Genomic DNA, 21,125 nt, shown 5'->3' with positions numbered 1-21,125 from the left:
TAATCTCTAGATGTATTAATTAACTTCCGCAATAATCACAATCATCTAATATACCAGGAACATAAAACGGCAACGTTATACACCACCATAATTATATGCAGTGGCGTAGCCAGAATTTTTTTCGAGGTGGTCGACAGTGGCGTATCCAGAATTTTTAGGGAGTTGGTGGACCCCCTTGCAGTTGCACCCAGCTATGATTTGATCCGAAACACATGCCCAAAGAAATCAGAAAATAGAAACTTACTACTCCTATTCCGTAAATCCGTACTACTATTTCATTGGTCTAAATTAGGTTGGAAACAAGATTATGTAGTATGTTCATTCTTCTGTACTCAAATGACTAAACAAAACCTTGCTTAACACACTAACTACAGTATAAAAACTGATCATATAAATTAATTAATTAAATGAAATGGGTTATATGTCCAAAGTGTGGTAAACCCACTAGGCATTAGCAAGTAGCAACAAGCATATATTCTTTCATGATTCAAACCTTATGTTCTTACATATCATACACCTTCTATGTGTAAAAGAAGCAATTAATTAAATCTTAAACATGTCTTAAAAGAATATTATTTTTCCTTAAACATCATCAACTTGATAATAAAAGTCAGCTCTCTGATTTGATTTTGCTTTTCCCAAGTACAATCATAACCAATTATGCTCTGTCAAAACTTATGGTTTTGTTCTCTTTATCTGATTTGGTATGATTTTTCTAGTTTTTGGTCTGGACTTAATATTTTATGTGAGTGTTTTTTACTTTTTCAGATCTAATCTGATATGATCCGGTCTCTTTAAAAACTGATCACCTCAAACACAAAAAGTTCGATGATTAGCAAAACCAACTAATTGAGCTACTCCTTGTACTTTCTTGCACTAAAGCTTATCTCATCTGAGGTTATCGTAGTAAAATATGGTGATAATTTTTGAATAAAAACATCGAGATTGTATCTAAGAACCCGGTCAGTGAGAGTGGCTGCTAAAGAGTTCTTTACTATTAAGCAAATATTGCTAAAAGCAAATGATTCCTCATAATCTCTATACTCCACCAAGATCAAGTTTCAACCTCTCTAAATGATCCAATTACTTATGTAAAAAAAAAAAAACCCCAATTAGTCACATTAATTCCTTATTAAGAATAAAAAAAAAGTAAAAATACACTATCAAAAATCAGAATGTTATAGTGCTAAGGAATGTCAGCTTGGTGTGTATAACACTCCATTCCTATCAAAGGCCCTTAAGTCGTACTACATCCCACAATTAACCAATGAGATAAATATATGCTTATAAATTTAAGAATCTCTTTAATCAAAATTACTTAATTAGCATGTCTAAATTGTCAAATAAGTATACTTTTTATTAGAGGCATAGGATACTTTGTTAGTTAGGACCACTGTCCCACTGCACAAACAATAGAAATCAACAGCATTATATACTTCAATGCATGAAGAATATTTAATATACACATCTTTTCTCAAAAGTATGAAACTGTCTCACACTGATTTAACGAGAGACATTAAACATCATCTGATAAACTAAATTTGTCCCAATTTCTTTTTGGTGAAATTGTCGCGTACTCTCTTGTGATGCTTTGCCACACACTGAGTTGAAATTTTTAGGTGCATCCAAACTCCAAAGGTATTTTTATGTCAATTGATATTCTCTCTCTTTTATAATGCAAATACAAGGAGAAAATGTAAGAGGGTGCACGGTGCACCCATACCTTAGTTGTGTTGTATACTACTTGTACCTAATCAGGTAAAAGTTATAAAAAAGGGGTAAAAGTTACTCTGTGTCTTGGTTTACGATAAGTGTATTGTGCATCTTGTACGTGCAAGACAAAAATGGAAGAAATAAATGAGCTGGAAAACATATTTGCATTGTAGAACTGTGGGCATTGCAAATTTACAGCATATATCAGAACATTCATTCTACCCCCATGAACTTGAGATTGTCCATTCTTCTGTATGTGGATAATATTTGTGTACCCTTTTATATCACATATCACATTATGGAAATAAAATTGTGGAGTAAAATTAAAGAATCTAGCAAATATACAAATCTGAACTTAAATCTAGCATAACAGAACTTTAAGAATATACCAAGATCTCAAAGAAATATAAATGGTGAATGGAATATTTTGTAATTAAAAGATAAAGTTAGTTGAGCCACAATAAGAACAAGAGGACACCACAGGACCAGGTCAAGGTGCCTTTAAATTTTAAGCTTCTCATCTTTTATGATCTTTATACTTTAATGTCACAAAACTATGTGGAGTGTATGGTTTCACAGGTCCACGATGAATACACGTGTTAGGTGTTGGTTCAGTAGGATCATTTCTTCTTACCCATTAAAAATAAGTACATGATGAATAATATGGTATAAGGTAATAAGTTTCAAGATTTTCCTTAACATAGTTATTAGGATCCTTAAAGAGTTGTAGTTAAGGTTACAAATACATTGTAAGTCCGTTTGATCACAATAAGGCTTTGTTCTTTTCACCTAACCTGATTTGATTTTTCTTGTTTTTGTTCTGTTTTATCGAATCTAGTCTATTCTAATGTAAATGAATTACGTGAGCGTCTTTTTGCTTCTTCTAATCTGACTTGCTTTGATTTTTCTGATATGATCTGATCTTATAAGCAATAAGAGTAAGGTGAATAGAACAGAACCTAAATTTTTTAGAGACGGACTCGTACACGATTTGTTGTTACATACGGGCTGCAAATTTGTTGTGAAGATTGGCATTATTAACCCCTATGAAAGGTACTTACAACTTACAACTACACCTTTTGATGAAAGATACACAAAGTATATCAATAAATCAATAATGATTGGTGTGTATTTGAAGAGGGTTAGGAAACGTAGTCAACATTGGCCCTACCCTCTTTGTTGTTTCTTTTGAGACAATCGGGTACAAAAGCTTTTAACTCATAGATGAGCTTCAACAAGCTGGTGAATAAAGAATTTTCCGGAAACTGAATTTGACACACTACTGTACTGATTTAACATATCTATATCTAATTAAAACATAGAATATTTTCTTCTCAAAATTGGTGTACCGAAATCACTTTTCCGGAATTTCCAAACTAACGAATCTTTGAAAGGAAAGACGACGAAATATTTTGGTGGAAGCTGGAAAACTCAATAACTTCGAAATGATCTTGGATAAGAAACATGTACCCCACCTTGACCAAATTAGTTGAGTCTTGAAAACCATCCAAGTTTTCAACGTTGTACATACTAGCCCCCTTTCGAGGATCCGATAAATCGAATCATCCGAGTTGTCCCGTCCATGAACAACTCTTCTTTACAGGAGATACGTACCATACTTTATTGAAACCGTTTTGTCCAAGCACGTTTGCCACACATTGTCCATGTGCTTGGGCATACGTTCAAGGGTCACACCCAAGTTTATAACGGAGTTTTTCAACATACTAGAATGAGATCCGAAGCAAACTCAACTTATCCTATACAATATGGAATATTAACTTATTAAACCTAAAATAAAAGAAAATAAGACAAGTCTTAGGCTTTCATCCCACAATCACCTTATTCTTATTGCTTATTAGATCAGAACGGGAAAATCATACCATATCAGACCACCGGACCAGATAAGTCATACCAGATCAGACCAAAAAAGCAAAAAAACACTCGCAGAAAACATACATAATCTCCGGTCTTACTCTTTCCGGCTGGGGCCGGGGCCATTTTCTAAGAGAGAAATTCGAATAGCGGACGAAAGACCAGAAGATTGTATCTAGGCACTGCACTTAAAAAGGGTTGACGGCTGTGCGGCCCTCATTCAGCTGGAAATAGGATATCGATTCCGGCACGACCGATGCCTTAGTTTACATAAACATTCATACCAAACCAGAAACTAGAAAAATCAGACCGGGTCCTATGAAGAGAACAAGACCTTAATGTGATACAGGGTGGTTCGAGTGGTGTTTGCTACCTTATTTTCAGCCAACTATTTCCGCCACATAACAGTAACATTATGACAGTTTCACATACAGTTTTCTGAATGCAAATTTCTGTCTAAAATGGATAATGCATTGTGATTGAATCTTGGAATCGAATAGCTCTCACAAGAATACAACTGCCTTAGACATTTATGTGGGATAGTTGGGAAGTAGAGAGTTGATAAGAATAATACTCCTTAACCATATTTATCAATGCAAAACTTGCAAAGTGATAAGGATAACAAGAAAAACCCAAGAATGTGGTTGAGTGTAGTAATTGTTTCCCTCATCAAAACCTCAATCACTAACAGCCATAGATGTCAACAACTATCTTTTCGTGGACGGCACACGGCTCAAAGTACAATAATCTCTATGTAATTAGCTCAATTTAGATAAGAAGATGATGAAATAGGGGAGTTTAAACTCCATTATATAGCCAATTAAGGAGTAAACATTTATCTACAGGAATCCTAGCATATTCCAATATGCACAAAATAAGTTCAGTTAATTTCATACGAGTTAATTTCAGATGAGTTCAGATAAGTTTAGATAATATAAGTTGAGTCACAATAAGTTGAATAATAGCTACCCACATGAAAACTATACAGATTCTGCAAAAGGGGCAAACACTACCCACATAGAAAGTACAGTATGTTTCTTGCAGTTGCAGCAAATCTGTATTCATGGAAATATTATACACTTGCTGTATACCTATGAAATGAAAAGTTGAGATGCAATTACAAGTTCTACACTAGGGTTTACTAAGGTAAGGCACATGTGTTACAAAAATAATACCAGTAATGATAATAATGAGCATAACAGTGGTTGAAAAAGCATCTAGTGCAGAAGAATAATGGAATATAGCAAAAATGTACACACCGGATTTCTGAGAACACGACTTCTTCCTATATGAGACTATGACTCGTCAGGCTGATCATCGGAAACTTCTTTCTCACTAATCACGACTGTAGATTCATCCAAGTTATCTGTCTCTTTCTCTTCATTTGTAGCTTCGACATCACTATTCCGTTCACTGAATTTCAAGCGTACTGGACGCCCCAATAATTCCTATATCAAAATTTAATTTATTAAATTTACAGACGAGCAACATGAATCTACTTTACCATCAAAGTTCCAGACATCATATTACGTGCATGTTTGGTATGAATCTAGGAAATGAAATGGATTGGAAACATTTAAGAAGGCGAAATGGTAATGTTAAGTGTTTTCATTATTTGTTGTTTGGTATACCTAAGCAAAGCAACCCCTTGTATCAAATTAAGGATTGAGGAGGATAACCGATAACACTTTGTTACCACAAGGTTACTAGAGGTAACAAATTGGTGGTAATGGTTACCCTTTGGAAATGGAGTGTGTTACGTACCCATATCTCATACCAAACAACAGGTAATAGAATTAGTTAATTGATTCCATTTCCAACACTTGAAAAGTGTTATACCAAACATGCTCTACATGTTTAGAGCATCTCTAATAGTAAGCTAATTTGACAATTAGCTTGTTGTGCCACATAAGATTTTAAGCTATTTCATTGTTTAGTTAATTTGTGCTCTAATGGATAGCAACTAGCTTGTTAATTAAATTAGTTTCACTTGTCCCACTTGTCAATTAATTATTTGACAAATTTGGGAGCTAGTTGTCAAGCAAATTAGGTTGTTTAAGCTAATTTGCTTGGCCAAGCTAATTTAATATTTGCACTCCAATGGTCTAGCTACTAGCTTGAGACTTTTATAAATTTCAAGCTAGTCCCTAGCTACAACCATTGGAGATGCTCTTACAGAAGTTGCTTATAGACAGTTGATTAGTTGATACATGCTAGTTAATCCACAATACAGAATATAAGCTTCAGAAACAAGCCAGGTATGACAATATTAGCTTTACGTGGCTCTGAAAATAACAGTCACTCTTATACTCCTATATTGAGATGTCTGGAAAAGGTTGTCATATTGCTTAAAAGTAGCAAAAAACTGCACTCGTATTTCCAAGAATAACTCTGCTAATAGTCCTTTGATTTATTTCATTCTAAATCCCGTGGCATTGGATTACGGCGAAAGCATTGGATATTGGCACATCAAATTCCATTTCAGCCTTCACTATGGTTAAAAGGTATTGCTGGAATTGCTTCAAGCAGTGAACTGAAGTCCAAGAGCTACTCAATTCAGACTGAAATTCATCAGTGGCAATACCAAGAACGAAACTAACTTATATGACTGATAAGAATACCTATAAATAAAACCCTGAACTTTAAGGGAAGAGTTCTATGAGTCTTTTTCATAACGGCTGACAGGGTATTAGGTTAAAAGCAAAACAAAGAGTTCCCGTTCGGTATCGTTTTTTGTTTTCAGTTTTTTGTTGCCAGTTTACAAAATTAATATGATTACTATATGTATGATTATTTTTTAGTTCATGATTCAGTATATATCATATGATTTATAAAACCAATAAACCAAAAACTGACAGTGATACCGAACGAGCCCTTACCTTTCCATCCAAAGAAGAGAGCGCAGCCTCCGCTTCCTCCCTTGTGCTAAATGAAACAAAACCATATCCAGCAGATCTTACTGATGGACTACTCTCAAAAACAACCCTAGCAGAAACAGGTGTGAAATCGGCTGAAAAGAATTCTTTGAGGTGAATGGATCTCGCTTTCCACTGTAAATTTGATACATAAAGTTTATGATGTGTCTCTTTAACAGGACGAATTGCAGGAGTTTTAGGTCGAGGCTTTTTTAGACTCTTTGAAAACTCCACCTTAATAGTTCTCCCTGACAATTCCTGAAACATCAAAACACATGACGCAGTTAGTGAAATTTCAACTCAAGTATGATAAGAATGTGAATATTCATTTCATTTGCAATGAAATATGAATCGAGCTATATCTGAAAGAAAATCTAATTTAAAATTTATCTTAGCAGAGAGAAATCTCTCTTTAATTTTTATCAGCTTGTTTTCGACGAAAAGAATGTTGCTATTGTACCTAACAAGAATAACTTCAGTGGTTATGAACTTATGATTAGAGAGTGGTTATGTTCATTTCTAAGTTATCGCCATCCTAACAGGGCGAAATAGGAAACATATTTGAAGGGTTTACGACACTATTTATATCATCTCTGTTAAGAACCCCTGCAAGCTCCAAAGTCCAAACTCTATATTGAGATAAATGATACGAAGTATCTTTTATTTGTCAAAAGAGTTGCAAAACTGTTGCAACAACTTTTACCAAGAAATAACCAACAACACATCAAGGCAAGTACAATTTTCGCCAAGGGAAGTATTTGGGAAAAAAATGTGTTCCATACTCCCACCAAATGAACAATGGAATGATAGGTTGACATAAATCACATATAAAAACCAAGAGAAACGCTCCTTTGTTATGCTCATAGTTAAAATGTACTTCATACAATAGCAAAGAGTATGGAAGAGTAACTTAGGGGAAGAAGAAAAACACTACATGGATGGGAAAGAGGTAGGACGGCACTATCGATCCATGACAGCCAGTTAACACTTTAAGCCTTTCCTTAAATTTCAAGATGGATATCCGGTGCAAATTTCAGCAATAACTTGTACGGCCATCTCAGATAGCCAAGCCATCCTTTTGACCAATTAAAAGTTAAAACTAATAAAATAAGGAATTTAGCAAACTTTTTGTAATGCAACTTTTGATTATTCTCTTTCCACTTTGTCAATAGCTGTTCAGCAAAACAGCACTTCTATACTCTTGAAAAGGACTGAATGAGGGCATTATAAATTCTCTCCGTAACATACTAGATCATACCATGAGAGGTTACTAAGATTAACAGAGGTTAGACCGTGTCAGAAATTAGCCACAAAGTCACAAACTACATCCACAGAAAGATATCAGAGCCTCAATTATCTCTCTATTTCTCGTGTTTATGAGGTTTGGGGTAAAGGGAAGAGAGCATCAGAAATTAGGACAGAGATAGAGTAATCTTGTTTTTCAAAATATTACTGGTGGTTTCTGCAAGTGAGAGGCTATGCCTGTTTCTTTTCTGAAACATTATCTTAGTAAAGTGAGAAAGGATTCCCTAACAATTATGCTGCACATTACATCATTACCCACTGATTCGCCTTTGCCCCCTTCCATACTAACTTCCCTTGCAGTTAAATGCATGTATCAGTGTATCACCTCCGTGTAAAGTTGTCCAAGGAAACTACATTTAGCACTTAGGCTCCGTTTGGTAGGGTGTAAAACGTTTTCATGGAAAACGATTCAATCATTTTACGTTGTTTGGTATGGTAAGGGATAGAAAACAATTTTCCGTAACTCCCTCAAAGATGAAAAACCTTTTCCATTTGAAAGGAAGGGAAACCAGTTTTCCACCTTTCCTCCTTACCTCCCTCTCCCTTCTTCCCCTCAATCTTCACCATCTTCTCCCATTTTCTTTAAAGGAACCAAACAAAGGAAAGCTAGTTTGGAATTGTGTTTTTCCTTGGAAAGTGTTTTCCATGGAAAATCATTTTACACCGAAAACGTTTTACACCAAACCAAACGGAGCCTTAACAGCAACCTGTAAAACACAAGAGGTCATGGTCCTCATGGATTATTCTTGAGATCCACTCAGTTGGACTCATATTCAACAGACACTGTCTATCATTGACAAATTCCCATTATTTATCTATCGTATATCTGCTCTCACCACACACTCTTAGCATCTTCCACCTATTCAAACAGCATAAGAGACTGCTCAAATTACCCCAAAGAAAGTCATCCAATCTTCAATAACAATCGTTATTGCCATTCAGAAACCTCAACAGCATAAAACTGTAGAATATTCCACATTTCAACTAATCTTAATAGACTTAATCCAAACAATGCAGCAATCTGTTGTAACAAGGCTTTCATTTATCTTTTCATCTATAACCTACTAGTATTTCAATAAAGCCTAATAGAGTAATAGGTAACAAGTCCACTTATATTAAAAAGTATCGCGAATTTCATGGCATCATATCATACTATTTCTCCAATAACTCTACTCTTCTCATATCAATGTCATAATGTAACAACAAAACGGTCAACAAACACCCCATTGTCCTGCCTAAGGTCGTGTTCGGGGAGGTAAAGTATGCAACAATGACCTTACTAGTTACACTTTAGATTGTCAAAACATGAATAGATTATGTTTGAGACACCCTTATGAACCATATATTTCTTCCTTCTACTCCCACCCCTATTTTTGGTGGAAAGATAACACAAATTCAAACATCCCATAATTCAATTGTTAAATTCTTTTTGTTCAATTATCACAATTCATTCAACATATAATTACACAACAGAAGTGATAAAGAAACAAACTTCTTAACAAAAAAGAGACAATTATATTTACCTTAGCATGAAATTTATCAATAACAGCTTGAGCTTCATCTCCAGAATCCATTGTAACAAATGCATATCCTCTGTTCTTCCCATCTTTATCCCTAATCAGCTAAAACAAATCCCAACAAAAAAACAACATTAAACAAAATAACAAAATCAGAAATAAAACAATAATTAGTTGGGGGTAATACCCTAGACCTGAAATCGTTCTTTGCGGCTCTCAACACACCAAATTAAAACAAAAATTACTCTCAAAAATCAAGAAATTACCTCAATATCCTTGACAGTCCCACACTCACTAAACAACTTCTTCAATTCATCAGAAGAAAGAGAAAAGGGAAAATTAACCACATAAAGTTTCCTCTTTTGGATATTTTCCTGGGTTTCATTGGGAATTTCTTCCTCTAGTGCCACCACTCCTTCAACAGAAGATTGTAGTTCAAAGGTAGACCTGTTTTTGGAGGGATAGAGTGGGAATTTGAGTGAAGATGAAAGGGTAGAATTGGAAATGCGAAGATGAATTAGAGAAGATGAAGATTTAAATGGGAATTTGGTTAAAGGAGAGAGTGAGGGAGATGGGAGTGATGAGTGGAGGTGAGAGAAGAGGATAGAACTTGTTCTTGCTGTTGTTGCCTCCATTGATAAGGTTACCTTTCCTGTTTCTGAGTCCTGGATTTTTTAACGTGTTTCTTCTCCTTTCGTTTTTAGTTTTTCTCCTTTATGCTTGGAACGCAACGTTTTATGAGTTTTATGGATTCATTTACTTATAAACGTGACGTTTTGGGGTTGTTGTTGAATGCTGAATTGTTGAGGTTGTTGTAGTCGTTGTCTGTTACCAGTATTCTTCATTTTACATCAAATACGCGTACCAAATTCTCGATATTCGGACATGGATATGGATACTTGGACATTTCATTTTGGACTAATATCATGCAATTTTTTTCACAAAATAGTTGTGTCTGACATTTGGACACGTACTCGTGTCCGATATGGATTTCCAAGTCCGGTAATATAGCCATATAGGTCGATGCACCGAGACACATAATTCAATAGGTGTAAATGTGCATGTAAAAAAGGTCAAGCAGTTTGAGGTCACGTCAGCTTAATTTTTATAGTCAAGTGTTCGAAACATGGAAATTGAAACTACAAAGAATGGTATTGGTTCAAAATTTTGAAAGGTTTCGAGTTTTGTCAAGTTTGGATCATATCGATTTGGTAGAATAAGTACAATTTTATATTTACTTTTAGCAAGAGGGTCGGATTTTAGCATATCAAGTCTATTTTACTAGTTCAAATGTATATTTCAAATATAGTTTATTTTTCAAAACGCGGAGAATAAGTTAATTTTACCTGGTTATTTTTGGTTCCCAACTTAGGTTAGTTTATGACATATTTCGTAAGAGGTACTTGATTGTAAGTTGGAGTTATTGACGAATCCAATAGAGATACGACCTTTAATCATGAATGAAATCCTAATGCCTTTTTTGGTCAGTGAAAATAAGTCTGATTAAACTAATGGTGAATTTAGTTAATTGAGAAGAACACGAATCGATCCTTGTTCTTTTAGACTTAGTTTTCAATTTTTCGATTCAATTTAATTTCAATTTAGGACTAATCAAATGACGGATCAGGCCGTAACAAAAAAATCACTCCATGATGTCGAGTCGGGACAACTGGGTGCAAGGATACGCTATTTCGGGTCATGCCAATTTATAATTAAAATTTTAAATTTGAACCACCTAGCAAATTTAAAATCAGGCCAAGCCGAGTCATGTCCACAAAATGGGCCCAAGAAATATGCCCACACCTAGACAATTTTGGGTCAGACTAGCAGGGCAAACAGCATATAGTCATATTTAGTTCAATTTAGTTCAGTTTATTCTAATACTATATCGAGTAATTCAATTCATTCCAGTTTAGTTCCAAACAAAGTTCAGTTAACTTTAGATTCTTTCATACTTGCAAACCTTAATTATCACAACACTAATTACTTGAACTTTATTGCAAGAGATTTAGATGGGCTTCATAGCCATGATCCAAAATAAACAAACAAAAAAGCCCAAAACATACCCTACCCCACAAATGGGCTCCAATTATCCCAATCTCGAGGACAAACAACAATCCCTAATCTCCAACCCTTCAATCTGGCAAAAACAGAACAAAAGCCAAAAAAGTACATCCAATTATACTGCTTTAATCTTAGACTTTTTATTCCAAAACACAAACCTTTTACACATTAGTACATTACATTACCTAAAAACCTTCCTTCTATCACAAAACCAAAAAAATCTCCTCATTAAAACAACCCCATTTTCATATGTTAGAAATGCAGATTTTAGCCTCAACTTTGAATTGAATTGAAGAAAGAATTTCCCACCCTGAAAAGTCGAAAACACCCTCATAAAAAAATGGCATTAAGCAACAATGTGATAGGAGCCATAAACTTCCTAGGCATACTACTTGCAATCCCCATTATCGGTACCGGAATATGGTTAGCCAGTGACCCGGAAACCTCATGTATTCGGATCCTACAATGGCCCGTTATTATCATAGGTGCATTGACCCTTGTAGTTGCCCTAGCCGGGTTTGTGGGCGGGTTCTGGCGTAATGCCCCTTTGCTTATATTTTACCTTATTGGTATGCTTGTTTTGATCATTTTGTTAGCTTGTTTGGTTGTTTTTGTGTTCATGGTTACCTCTAGAGGGTCGGGTCACCCGGCCCCTAGCCGGGGTTACTTGGAGTACAGGCTTGATGGGTTCTCGGGCTTTCTTCGAAGGAGGGTTCATGGCCCGTTTAAGTGGGCTTTGATTAAGAGTTGTTTGAGCTCTACTAGTGTTTGTCCTGAGTTAAACCAGACTTATACTATGGCTCAAGATTTTTTCAATGCTCCTCTTTCTCCTATCCAGGTAATTTTACTCAATGTTCATACATTTTTGTTTATATCTTTTTAAAATGTAACTTGGATTTTATATTTTGTATTGTGATTGAGATGAGTAGATAGCTTAAGATCTGTTAGAAGCTATAGAAATGGAAAAATTGAGGTATAAACCTCTTTTAAGCTTTTCTTTCAAAAAGAAAAGATGATAGATAATCCTTTTTGTCCACTCTCAATAGTGTCAATGAGAAATTCCAATTTTCAAGTTTAATCTTAGTGGTTGGGAAACATTTCCGATCAAATGGCATTTTCGTAAATGTTTGGCTGAAAAATTATAGGTGATATTACGTACTTGCGCACTATTCATCAATCAACCTTTACAATCTTTCTTTCACTAAGAAAACACATAGTCAAGTGACATCTTGTTAAATTCGTATTAATGCAAGGATTCTAAATATCAAATTTTTTTATAATTTTTTACTTATACGTATTTAGAGATATTAATTTTCAAAGAAGCGTGTAGGTATACGTGCAAAAAGAAATGATTCATGTATTGTAGAACGGATGAAATATGATTTTTGTCACTGAACGTATGTTTCAATGTATTTGAATCATGCATTTAATGGCATTTTCGTAATAAAATCAATTATTTACGAAATTGCCATTTGATTGGTAATATTTCTTTATCACTAAAATTAACTCGGGAGCCCTCACTCTCAATGATATGGAGAATTTCATCTAGGGAGTAATTATTTTTCAACATATAGGACTAGTTATCTTCACCTTATTTCAGAAACTTACTCGTACCTAGTCTTACTTATTGTAAATCAAAATGAACACTATAATTTGACGACGGATACAGTAACATTAACGGTTGTTAGGTATTAATTAAGATACTAAAACGTAACTGTATCACATACGATATTCTATCGCCTAGGGTAACACAGATCTGTAAAAAAACAGATCAAAAAAGTTAAAGATTCCTCCACCCATGTAATACATCTCAAATTCTCATGTCACATGTTTAAGAATCTATGTACTCTTAAGTAAATCAATGTTAATTAATTAATTAAATAAACCCTAAATATATTCTTTCCTTTGTATTGATGTTATTCCAAACTTTTATTTTTATTTTTTTTCAGACAGGATGTTGTAAACCACCAACAGCATGTGGATACACATTCATAAACCCAACATTTTGGATAAGCCCAATTGATACAGCTGCTGATATGGATTGCTTGTCATGGAACAATGAACAAAACCAACTTTGTTACTCTTGTGAATCTTGTAAAGCTGGTTTACTTGCTAGTCTTGCTAGACAATGGAGGAAGGCTAATATAATCTTAATTATTACGCTAATCGCGCTTATTTGTGTTTATCTTGTTGGCTGTTGTGCGTTTAGGAATGCTAAAACGGAGGAGATTTTTAGAAAATATAAGCAAGGTTACACTTAATTAATAACAATAATGTTACTAATTTTATGTAATTGTCATGTTAATGTAATTTGAGTTTAACTACATTGGATTGTATGGACTTTTTTATGTAATTTTTTGTTTATTGGTTTGTAAATTATTTTATTGTATTTCTTTTACGTTTGCCAAGAATTTTTTATTTCTTTTGTGGGGTTTATTGAAGACTGAGAAGGGGACTTTTTGAAAAAATTATGAGCATCATTATAACGGGATTTGCGGGTTGCGCCGAAAGGTGAATGTATTTCGATGATTACAAATGTTCTTATGATGTTTTTAACTTTGGGGTTAAAAATTGTTTTTGATGTTAGGGACTTAGAGAGTTAGAGCTTCAATCCTACTTAAAATTTTGAAAATTAGCCATAGCGGTGAATAGTAACGGGTAACAATTAGTTGTTAAAGTTAGGGCTGTGCAAAACTATCCGAAAAACCAAAAACCCGAAAATCCGAACCAAAATCGATCCGAATATTAGGGTACCCGAACCGATAACGATTTCGGTTTGGGTACCCGATCCGAAACTTTGTTAACGGATCGGGTAACCGATACCCGTTAACAAAGATTCGGGTACCCGAATTACCCGAAAAGGTTCAGTTTTCAATTTTTTTTTTAAAAAAAAAAGCTGAAAAGAAGTATATTGAGTCGCAAATGTGGAATAACCTAATTCCTTCTCTTGGTCTCATCCACTCTCCAGACCGCCGCTCAATCGCTCATCCTCTCACTCACTCTCTTTCTCTCTCTTCTCATTCTATATTTCTACAGATCTGAGATATCCATCATCTCTTCTTTGGGTCTTAGATCTCATACTACTATTCTCCATCATCTCATCAACACTCACTACTCACCGTCGTCACCGGCCGTTCACCACTTCGTCGGAGTTTTCAAGGTAATTAGTTCCATCTTTAACTTTAAATGTGATTAATTTCTGAATTTTTTTGTTATCGTGAGTTTTCAATATTCATGGTGTTTGACTCTGTTTGTAGATTACTTTTACAAGGATTTGTTATTTTTCATTATTTGAATCTATTTGAGCTTAGAATTAATTAATTTGTTATTTTCGTGATTTAATTGGGCTTAAAATGCTGAATGGTGAGTTAAGAACTAAGAAGTATTGTTGATTGTTGACGGTAATTTAACCGGCCTTTTGTGGATTGCAAATCAATGTTTAGATTAGTCTCTTTTATCCCGGATGCTATATACATCATATTTATAGGAAATTCTTGCTTGTGAGAGCAGTTAATTATCAATTTATCATGACTTGGTTTACTATTCCACTCTTTCTTACAGGTTAATACTTGGTGTAAGTAAGTAGATTAAAATGCATTCACTAAATTATTTTACTTCTTTTAATATTCAGGGTACTGTTTGTAGATTATTTTTACAAGGATTTGTTAATTGTTATATTTCATATTTCATATTTCAAAATCTATTTGAGCTTAGAATTAATTAATTTGTCAGTTTCTTGATTTTATTGAGCTTAAAATGCTGAAGGGGTGAAGGGTGAGTTAAGAACTGTAGTAAGACATATGTTAATTGTTGATGGTACTTTGACCGACCTTGTGATTCTTTAACTTCCAATTAATAATAACGGGGTTCATTTGGGCATGGACCTTGCAGATGTAGCCCACTAAAGTTTACAACATTAAAGCCATTGTTCAGCATGTTATTATGAAGAGATAATGCTCTCCAACGACTCTTAATGTAGATAGGGCAGTTAGCACTTAGCACCCATCTGCACTTGTCATTTCATAAACAATGCTAGGGAACATATTTACCTGTAACAATTTGCGTAGGCTAGCTTTGTGAATCAAGTTGAAAGTGAATAGGAGACCTTATTCTGCATTTTGGTTTATTTTTGCATCTGGGTTTGTGTGAATTAGTTTAAATATGCTAAATGTTGTGGTGGTGATTGAGTTTGATTGTTCATGATGATTAAAGTTGCTGCTATGTAGGTAACATTCTGTTTTTCTATTGTCTTATTGTTTTAATTATCCTCCACATCTTAATTTTCTTTTCTTTTGTATTTTTGAAGAACTCTTCCTGCTGCTGGTGTCCCTCAACTTTGTTGCTACTTACTTGAAGTTTCAAGTTAAATTGGAGGATGGTGTTTCTGTACCAGATTTTCAAAGATCAAGCTTGAAATGCCTAAAGCTTTTGTCTTGCCTCTGTGGAAAATTATATATGTAATGTTGGTTAATTGAGAACTATTTTTATTTTATCTTGTGTAATGGAGTTGATTAATTAGTTACGCCCGAATCGTGAGCGTTGAGTACTTTATTTATACAACATCTCGTCATATATTTTTCAGTAATCATAGCCCCTCTACAGGTTTCATAAGCAGATAATCAACTATGGAGTATGGTGCCCATAGAAGGACCATATTAATGCTATATCTGATTTAAACATTTTTTTTTATAAAAATAAGTGCTGCATAATAAAAATTGGGAATCAAATTATAAATTTAATCAAAATTCGGTTAAGTTCGGATAATTGATTCGGGTATCCGGAATTTCGGGTACCCGATTCTTATCGGTTCGGTTTCGGGTATTGGTTTTGCCTTTATCGGGTTTCGGGTAACCAAACCGATAAGCTTATCGGTTCGGTTACCCGAACCGTGCTCACCCCTAGTTAAAGTAACGGGTTACAATGTGAGGGTTCGGTAAAAGGGTAGTTGTTGATATTGTAAATACAATAAAAGCTATATGTACTTTTTTCAAATTTACTTAAATTTATCATAAATTTATCCGCTATTTTCAACATTAATTCTTTTAACATTTGACAAAAGATATCAAACCGTTACCTGAACCGTTAACTTGACAAACACTTACAAAATTTGCAATTAGCGTCTTGATACTCGACTAAGTCAAAATGCTACTGCCCGTCTCTCAATCCATGTTGCAAAAATTGATTACACTTTTAATTGGGCCAAATGGCAGGTGATTTATTTTTTCTGATTGTAAGAACACAAATGTTACAAATAGGCCCAAACATAATCCCACATATGAAGTATATATCTCAAAAATATGTCTCTAAAACTTCATATGATTTTGGAAGATTTTAAAGACATATTGTTGTGTTTAACCAAAAAAAAAAGAAAAAAAAGAAGACACATTGTTGTGACTTGTGAGGACTGGCTTTGTGCCGGATTTCCAACGTTGACCCTAATTTTCCAACATTGACCACCGATTTCTATACTATTAAGAGCATTTTGGTTATTTTGGTATAATATTTTTCAAGGGTTGAAAATAGAATCAATTACGAAGTAGCTAATTCCATTACCTATTGTTTGGTATGAGAAATGAGTAGCAAAATTCATTTCCAAAGGATAATCATTACGGCATTACCACACTTTGTTACTGTTAGAATAATGCCTTGAATCGGTCAATCCCCTACTGCAACGTCCCAGCACGAGGATCTCGCTGAGAGTATTATATAAACTCTTTAGGTCATAACCTATTCGTATTATGTAATCAGTATTCCTCAAGATCAATAAAACTTTCCTACCCTCTGCCTGTGGACGTAGCTAACACATTGTTAGTGAACCACGTTAAATTCTCTGCGTTCTTTATTACGTTCTTTATTCTTTCTTTGCATCCGTTATAACAGTTACCACTCTTAACCTTGTAGTAACAAAGTGTTACCGTCCTCAATCCCTAATTTGATACAAGGGGTTGCCTTCCTTAGGTATACCAACAACAAATAATGATAACACTTGACATAATCGTTTCTCCTTGTTAAATGTTTTCAATCTATTTCCTTTCCTAGATTCATTACCAAACAGGCCCAGTGAAAAGTTGGGTGAGCTACTCAGGCCCAGTGAAATACTGGGCTTATACTATATTCTATCCTGAACTTTTAGAAGAGTACTGATCCAATGTTCCAACAGTGCCACTTTGATACTCCGTATTAGCATAGCAGGTCCCTCAATTCGATGTAAACAGATTTTGGAGATGGGCTGGGCCGTTTGGGTTTACCCTTGAATTTGATTCTATGATTTGTAGGCTGGAATTTATGTCCGGCCCACAATTCCCAATTGCCCATTAGCATTCTAGCATGTTCGGAGACAGTCATACACTCATCAAAATAGTTAACTTTTCCACTATTACATACCAATTGTTGTCAAATGAGGTATTATTTTTAAAATATTAATTTTTTATAATTTTTGCTAGTAATCTGTATATAATTAGAGATATTGATAAATAAAGTTAGACATTGATTGACTAACTTAAAAGTCAAAATGTTAAATGTATTTTGCAAAAAAAAAAAGGTACTTCTTCTAAGAAATCTAATTAGTATGTGGTTAAAGGTACGTGTTAGAGTTACGTATGTTTAGGAATGTGGAACTAGTGTTGGTTTAGGAATCCACCATTATAAATCTTATATCCATTATAGTTATGTTATGGTTTTCTATATTATCGTCCAATAATATTACCCTTTTCTGTTTAACAGTACCAAAATAATCCTCGACGCTAAAACTGTGTCTTGGACATGTATTTTTAAAAAGTTGCTAGTCAACACAACTATTAATTCCGGACAAAAAAAGTAGGGTATAACCTAATCGTGAAGGAATAGTCTAGGTCAACTAAACAATAAAAGCAAGTTGTAGTAATGCACAATTCTTGTGAATTTTTGAAATTTGTTATTTTCATTCACGAAAATAAAAGAGTTGACTTAATAACTTCAAACTTGGCTTAATCTGTATACTTTCAACTCTGAATAGGTCAGTTTGTTGTCCTCTCTACTTGTTTAAGTAAGTACTTCCACTTAACAGTTAGCCGTCAGATTTTACCCTAACCACATTATATAATTAATCTCACTTTATGTATTAAAGTCAAAGTTAATCAATGCCATTTCATCAACTATGAACCGTTTCCATCCAAACCAAATATTAGGTATTAATTTATTTTAATTTTTTAATCAATCATTGTCATAATGTTTTTTTCTTAATTATTTTTATAGGATAATGTTGTATCAATTAGACATAATAATTTGCTACTCTTAATAATTCATTAATTAATTGATCTCAATTATACAAGGCAACTCTTGAACAATTTGGTGTCCACGTAAAATATCAATAATACCCTTAAGGATATACTTTTTTTTACCATCTAAAAAATCGAAAATTTATTTTTTACCACATAAAAAACTAACGAAAATGATAAAGGTCGCAACATGCGACCTTTAAGCCGTGTCACAATGATGACGTGGCATGCTTATGTGTCATGATTTAAATTGGAAATTAAAATATTTAACTTATATACCCTATTATACATGTTATAAAAAAATGTAGGAAAATCTTAATATTCTAATTTGTTTCCTTTTTCATATCGACTACCGTATTTACATATTTTCATAGTAAATATATTACATTGATAGTAAAAATATTATGATGACGCATAGCATACGTGGCGCCTATATGTACCAATTAAACTGCGACACGTAAGATTGCGACAACTAAATGTTGTTGCAACTTGCGACCTATATCATCGTCCAAAAACTAAAACTTGTATTTTACCACTTAAAAACATTAAAAGCTTATTTTTTTACCATCTAAAAATGGAAAAAATAGATGAAACCGTTATATAGAGGGACACAATAACGATATTACATCTAATATTTTTCTTGTATTCCACGTTTTCATGTATTTAAATCCGTTATCTTCTCCTACTTCATTATTTTTATAAATTCACATGATTTTTTCTCTTATCAATTCACAAAATTAACAAAATTCAATGGAAATGAAGAGAGGAGGATGAAGTAGTTAAAGAAAATCGTGGAAGGAGTGTATAAAATTGGTGGTAAAAAACATGTTTTTTTTTTTTTTAAGTGGTAAAAGACAAGTTTTACTTTTTTAGGTGGTAAAAAATAATTTTACAATAATTTTACAAATTAAATTTTCGAAATATACGGACACATTACGTGCACCCAATTCAGAATCTAAACGACTTAAACAACTGGAAAATGGGGGGCCATAAAAGGTAGCAACAATAATGTTTTCTCTTTTGCATGCTGTAAATCTGTAATGCAGCTTATCTGCAGAAATAGGAAAGTAGATCGATCAGTTTGCAGATGAGAATGATCCATAAAATATGAACCATCACTTTACACTTCAATTATTGATCATGGGCTTGATGATGGCCCTCCATTGTACTTCCAAATTTATCTTTCATTTTCTTTTGAATGAAACTAATTTGTACAGATCCGTGTGTTCCGGTGTTGTAAAGATGGAAACAATGGGCTTCGAATGAAGGCCCTTTTGTATGTGTTGAAGATCTTGCTTGTTTGAATGAGTGGAGTCCGAATTCACCTGCACAAGAGCAAAGTCACTAGCCTCGGGGGTGTTTCCGAGGAAAGCCCCTCCGATGCCTAAGTAAGAATGATGCTCGGATTCTAGAGAGAAGTTCTCTAGAAGAGTAGTCTTAAGGCGATAAATTGGACGTACCTTGAGGTGTGAGCCTTGGCGGCCTATTTATAGTGTTTGCATAATAAATGCCCATAGGTCATTTATTGTTATTGGGCCTTGGGCCTTAATGGATGGCTGAATAGCCATTGGTAGGTTTGATGTTGTCGTTTAGAGCCATTGGGCTTTGGACTTAGTGGCCCAATTGAGAATCAATTGGGAGCCCAAACAACATGCCCCCCAGACCCGGTCCATTTAGAATTAAATGGGTGGGTTTCCAGCTGTCAGAAGTCCGAAGGTTCCCTCTCTTTTTTGAAAAGGGATGATTTGCATTGATGACAAGTGTTGGGAATTGTAATGTGTCATGGAGATCGTGGGTTTGAGGAAGTTGATGCGCCCTTTATCTTTTCTATAAATACTGGGTGCTTTGCTCCTTTTGAACTTTTTACTCCTTATTTCAAACCCATTCTCTCTCTAAATTCCGGCGATCGCAGTGCAATTTGCTTCTTCAGATCTACGAAATTCGGCCAACTTTAGACTTCGGGAACTTGTGTTGTTCGCTTTATCGGCGAATTCCGCTTCGGAAAAAGGTAATTTGCTTCTGAGTTCTCTTTTTTTCTTCGCTCTTCCTTCTACCCCTCAATCTAAACCCTAGATCGAGATTTCGCGACCATGGCAAAGAATAGGGGCAAAAGCAAGTTCGTTGTTGGTTCCTCTAGTGAGAGAGAGAACGTGCCTTCGGGGAGGTTACCGAAATCTTCGAGGGGTCGACCTTCGGAGAGGCCGTTGGTGAAGAGTTCGATTGGTTGGGATGCTTCCGAAGATGAACGCGCAACCTCTGGTGAGAGAGCTGGCTTTTCGGGTGCTCGTCGTCGTTACTCCGAGTTTCCAGTTCATTGGACGGAAGCTGATCCGAAGGGCAAGTATGCCTCAATTTTGCATGAGACCACGCAGATCGACGGTCCGTTGGAGAAATCGGTCAGCGGTGACTGGTTGGTGGAAGCGAAGTTAGGGAATTATCATCGGAAGGCCGAGGAGCTATACGGAATTCAGCATGCCTTGGGG

General features: G+C 34.6%; 2 protein-coding genes across 2 annotated transcripts; one reads left to right on the top strand and one right to left on the bottom strand.

Annotated features, from left to right (window-relative positions):
• Positions 1-4,574: 4,574 nt before the first annotated feature.
• LOC110791977 (33 kDa ribonucleoprotein, chloroplastic) lies at positions 4,575-10,020 on the bottom strand. The gene is made up of 4 exons (XM_021996755.2): positions 9,589-10,020; positions 9,329-9,427; positions 6,465-6,758; positions 4,575-5,033 (listed from the first exon to the last, which is right to left on the bottom strand). Exons 1-4 carry the CDS (start codon positions 9,955-9,957, stop codon positions 4,881-4,883), a joined length of 915 nt encoding a protein of 304 aa, XP_021852447.1. The 5' UTR covers positions 9,958-10,020; the 3' UTR covers positions 4,575-4,880.
• A 1,474-nt stretch (positions 10,021-11,494) lies between these two features.
• On the top strand, positions 11,495-15,946 carry LOC110791980 (protein TORNADO 2). Its single transcript, XM_021996764.2, has 3 exons — positions 11,495-12,224; positions 13,336-14,546; positions 15,693-15,946. The coding sequence occupies exons 1-2, from the start codon at positions 11,727-11,729 to the stop codon at positions 13,645-13,647; spliced, it is 810 nt and encodes a 269-aa protein (XP_021852456.1). The 5' UTR covers positions 11,495-11,726; the 3' UTR covers positions 13,648-14,546; positions 15,693-15,946.
• Positions 15,947-21,125: the final 5,179 nt, after the last annotated feature.

Source organism: Spinacia oleracea, chromosome 6 (assembly GCF_020520425.1).
Source record: "Spinacia oleracea cultivar Varoflay chromosome 6, BTI_SOV_V1, whole genome shotgun sequence".
Lineage (NCBI taxonomy): Eukaryota > Viridiplantae > Streptophyta > Magnoliopsida > Caryophyllales > Amaranthaceae > Spinacia > Spinacia oleracea.
This window is presented reverse-complemented; position numbering and strand designations above follow the sequence as displayed.

Bases quoted from the DNA above. Each gene is read 5' to 3' on its own strand.
- LOC110791977 (XM_021996755.2), bottom strand. From the start codon at position 9,957: ATGGAGGCAACAACAGCAAGAACAAGTTCTATCCTCTTCTCTCACCTC. The intron at 9,428-9,588 runs GTAATTTCTTGA...GATTTGTTTTAG, and splicing joins GGACTGTCAAGGATATTGAG to CTGATTAGGGATAAAGATGG. The intron at 6,759-9,328 runs GTAAATATAATT...TTGATGTTTCAG, and splicing joins TTGATAAATTTCATGCTAAG to GAATTGTCAGGGAGAACTAT.
- LOC110791980 (XM_021996764.2), top strand. From the start codon at position 11,727: ATGGCATTAAGCAACAATGTGATAGGAGCCATAAACTTCCTAGGCATA. The intron at 12,225-13,335 runs GTAATTTTACTC...ATTTTTTTTCAG, and splicing joins CTCCTCTTTCTCCTATCCAG to ACAGGATGTTGTAAACCACC.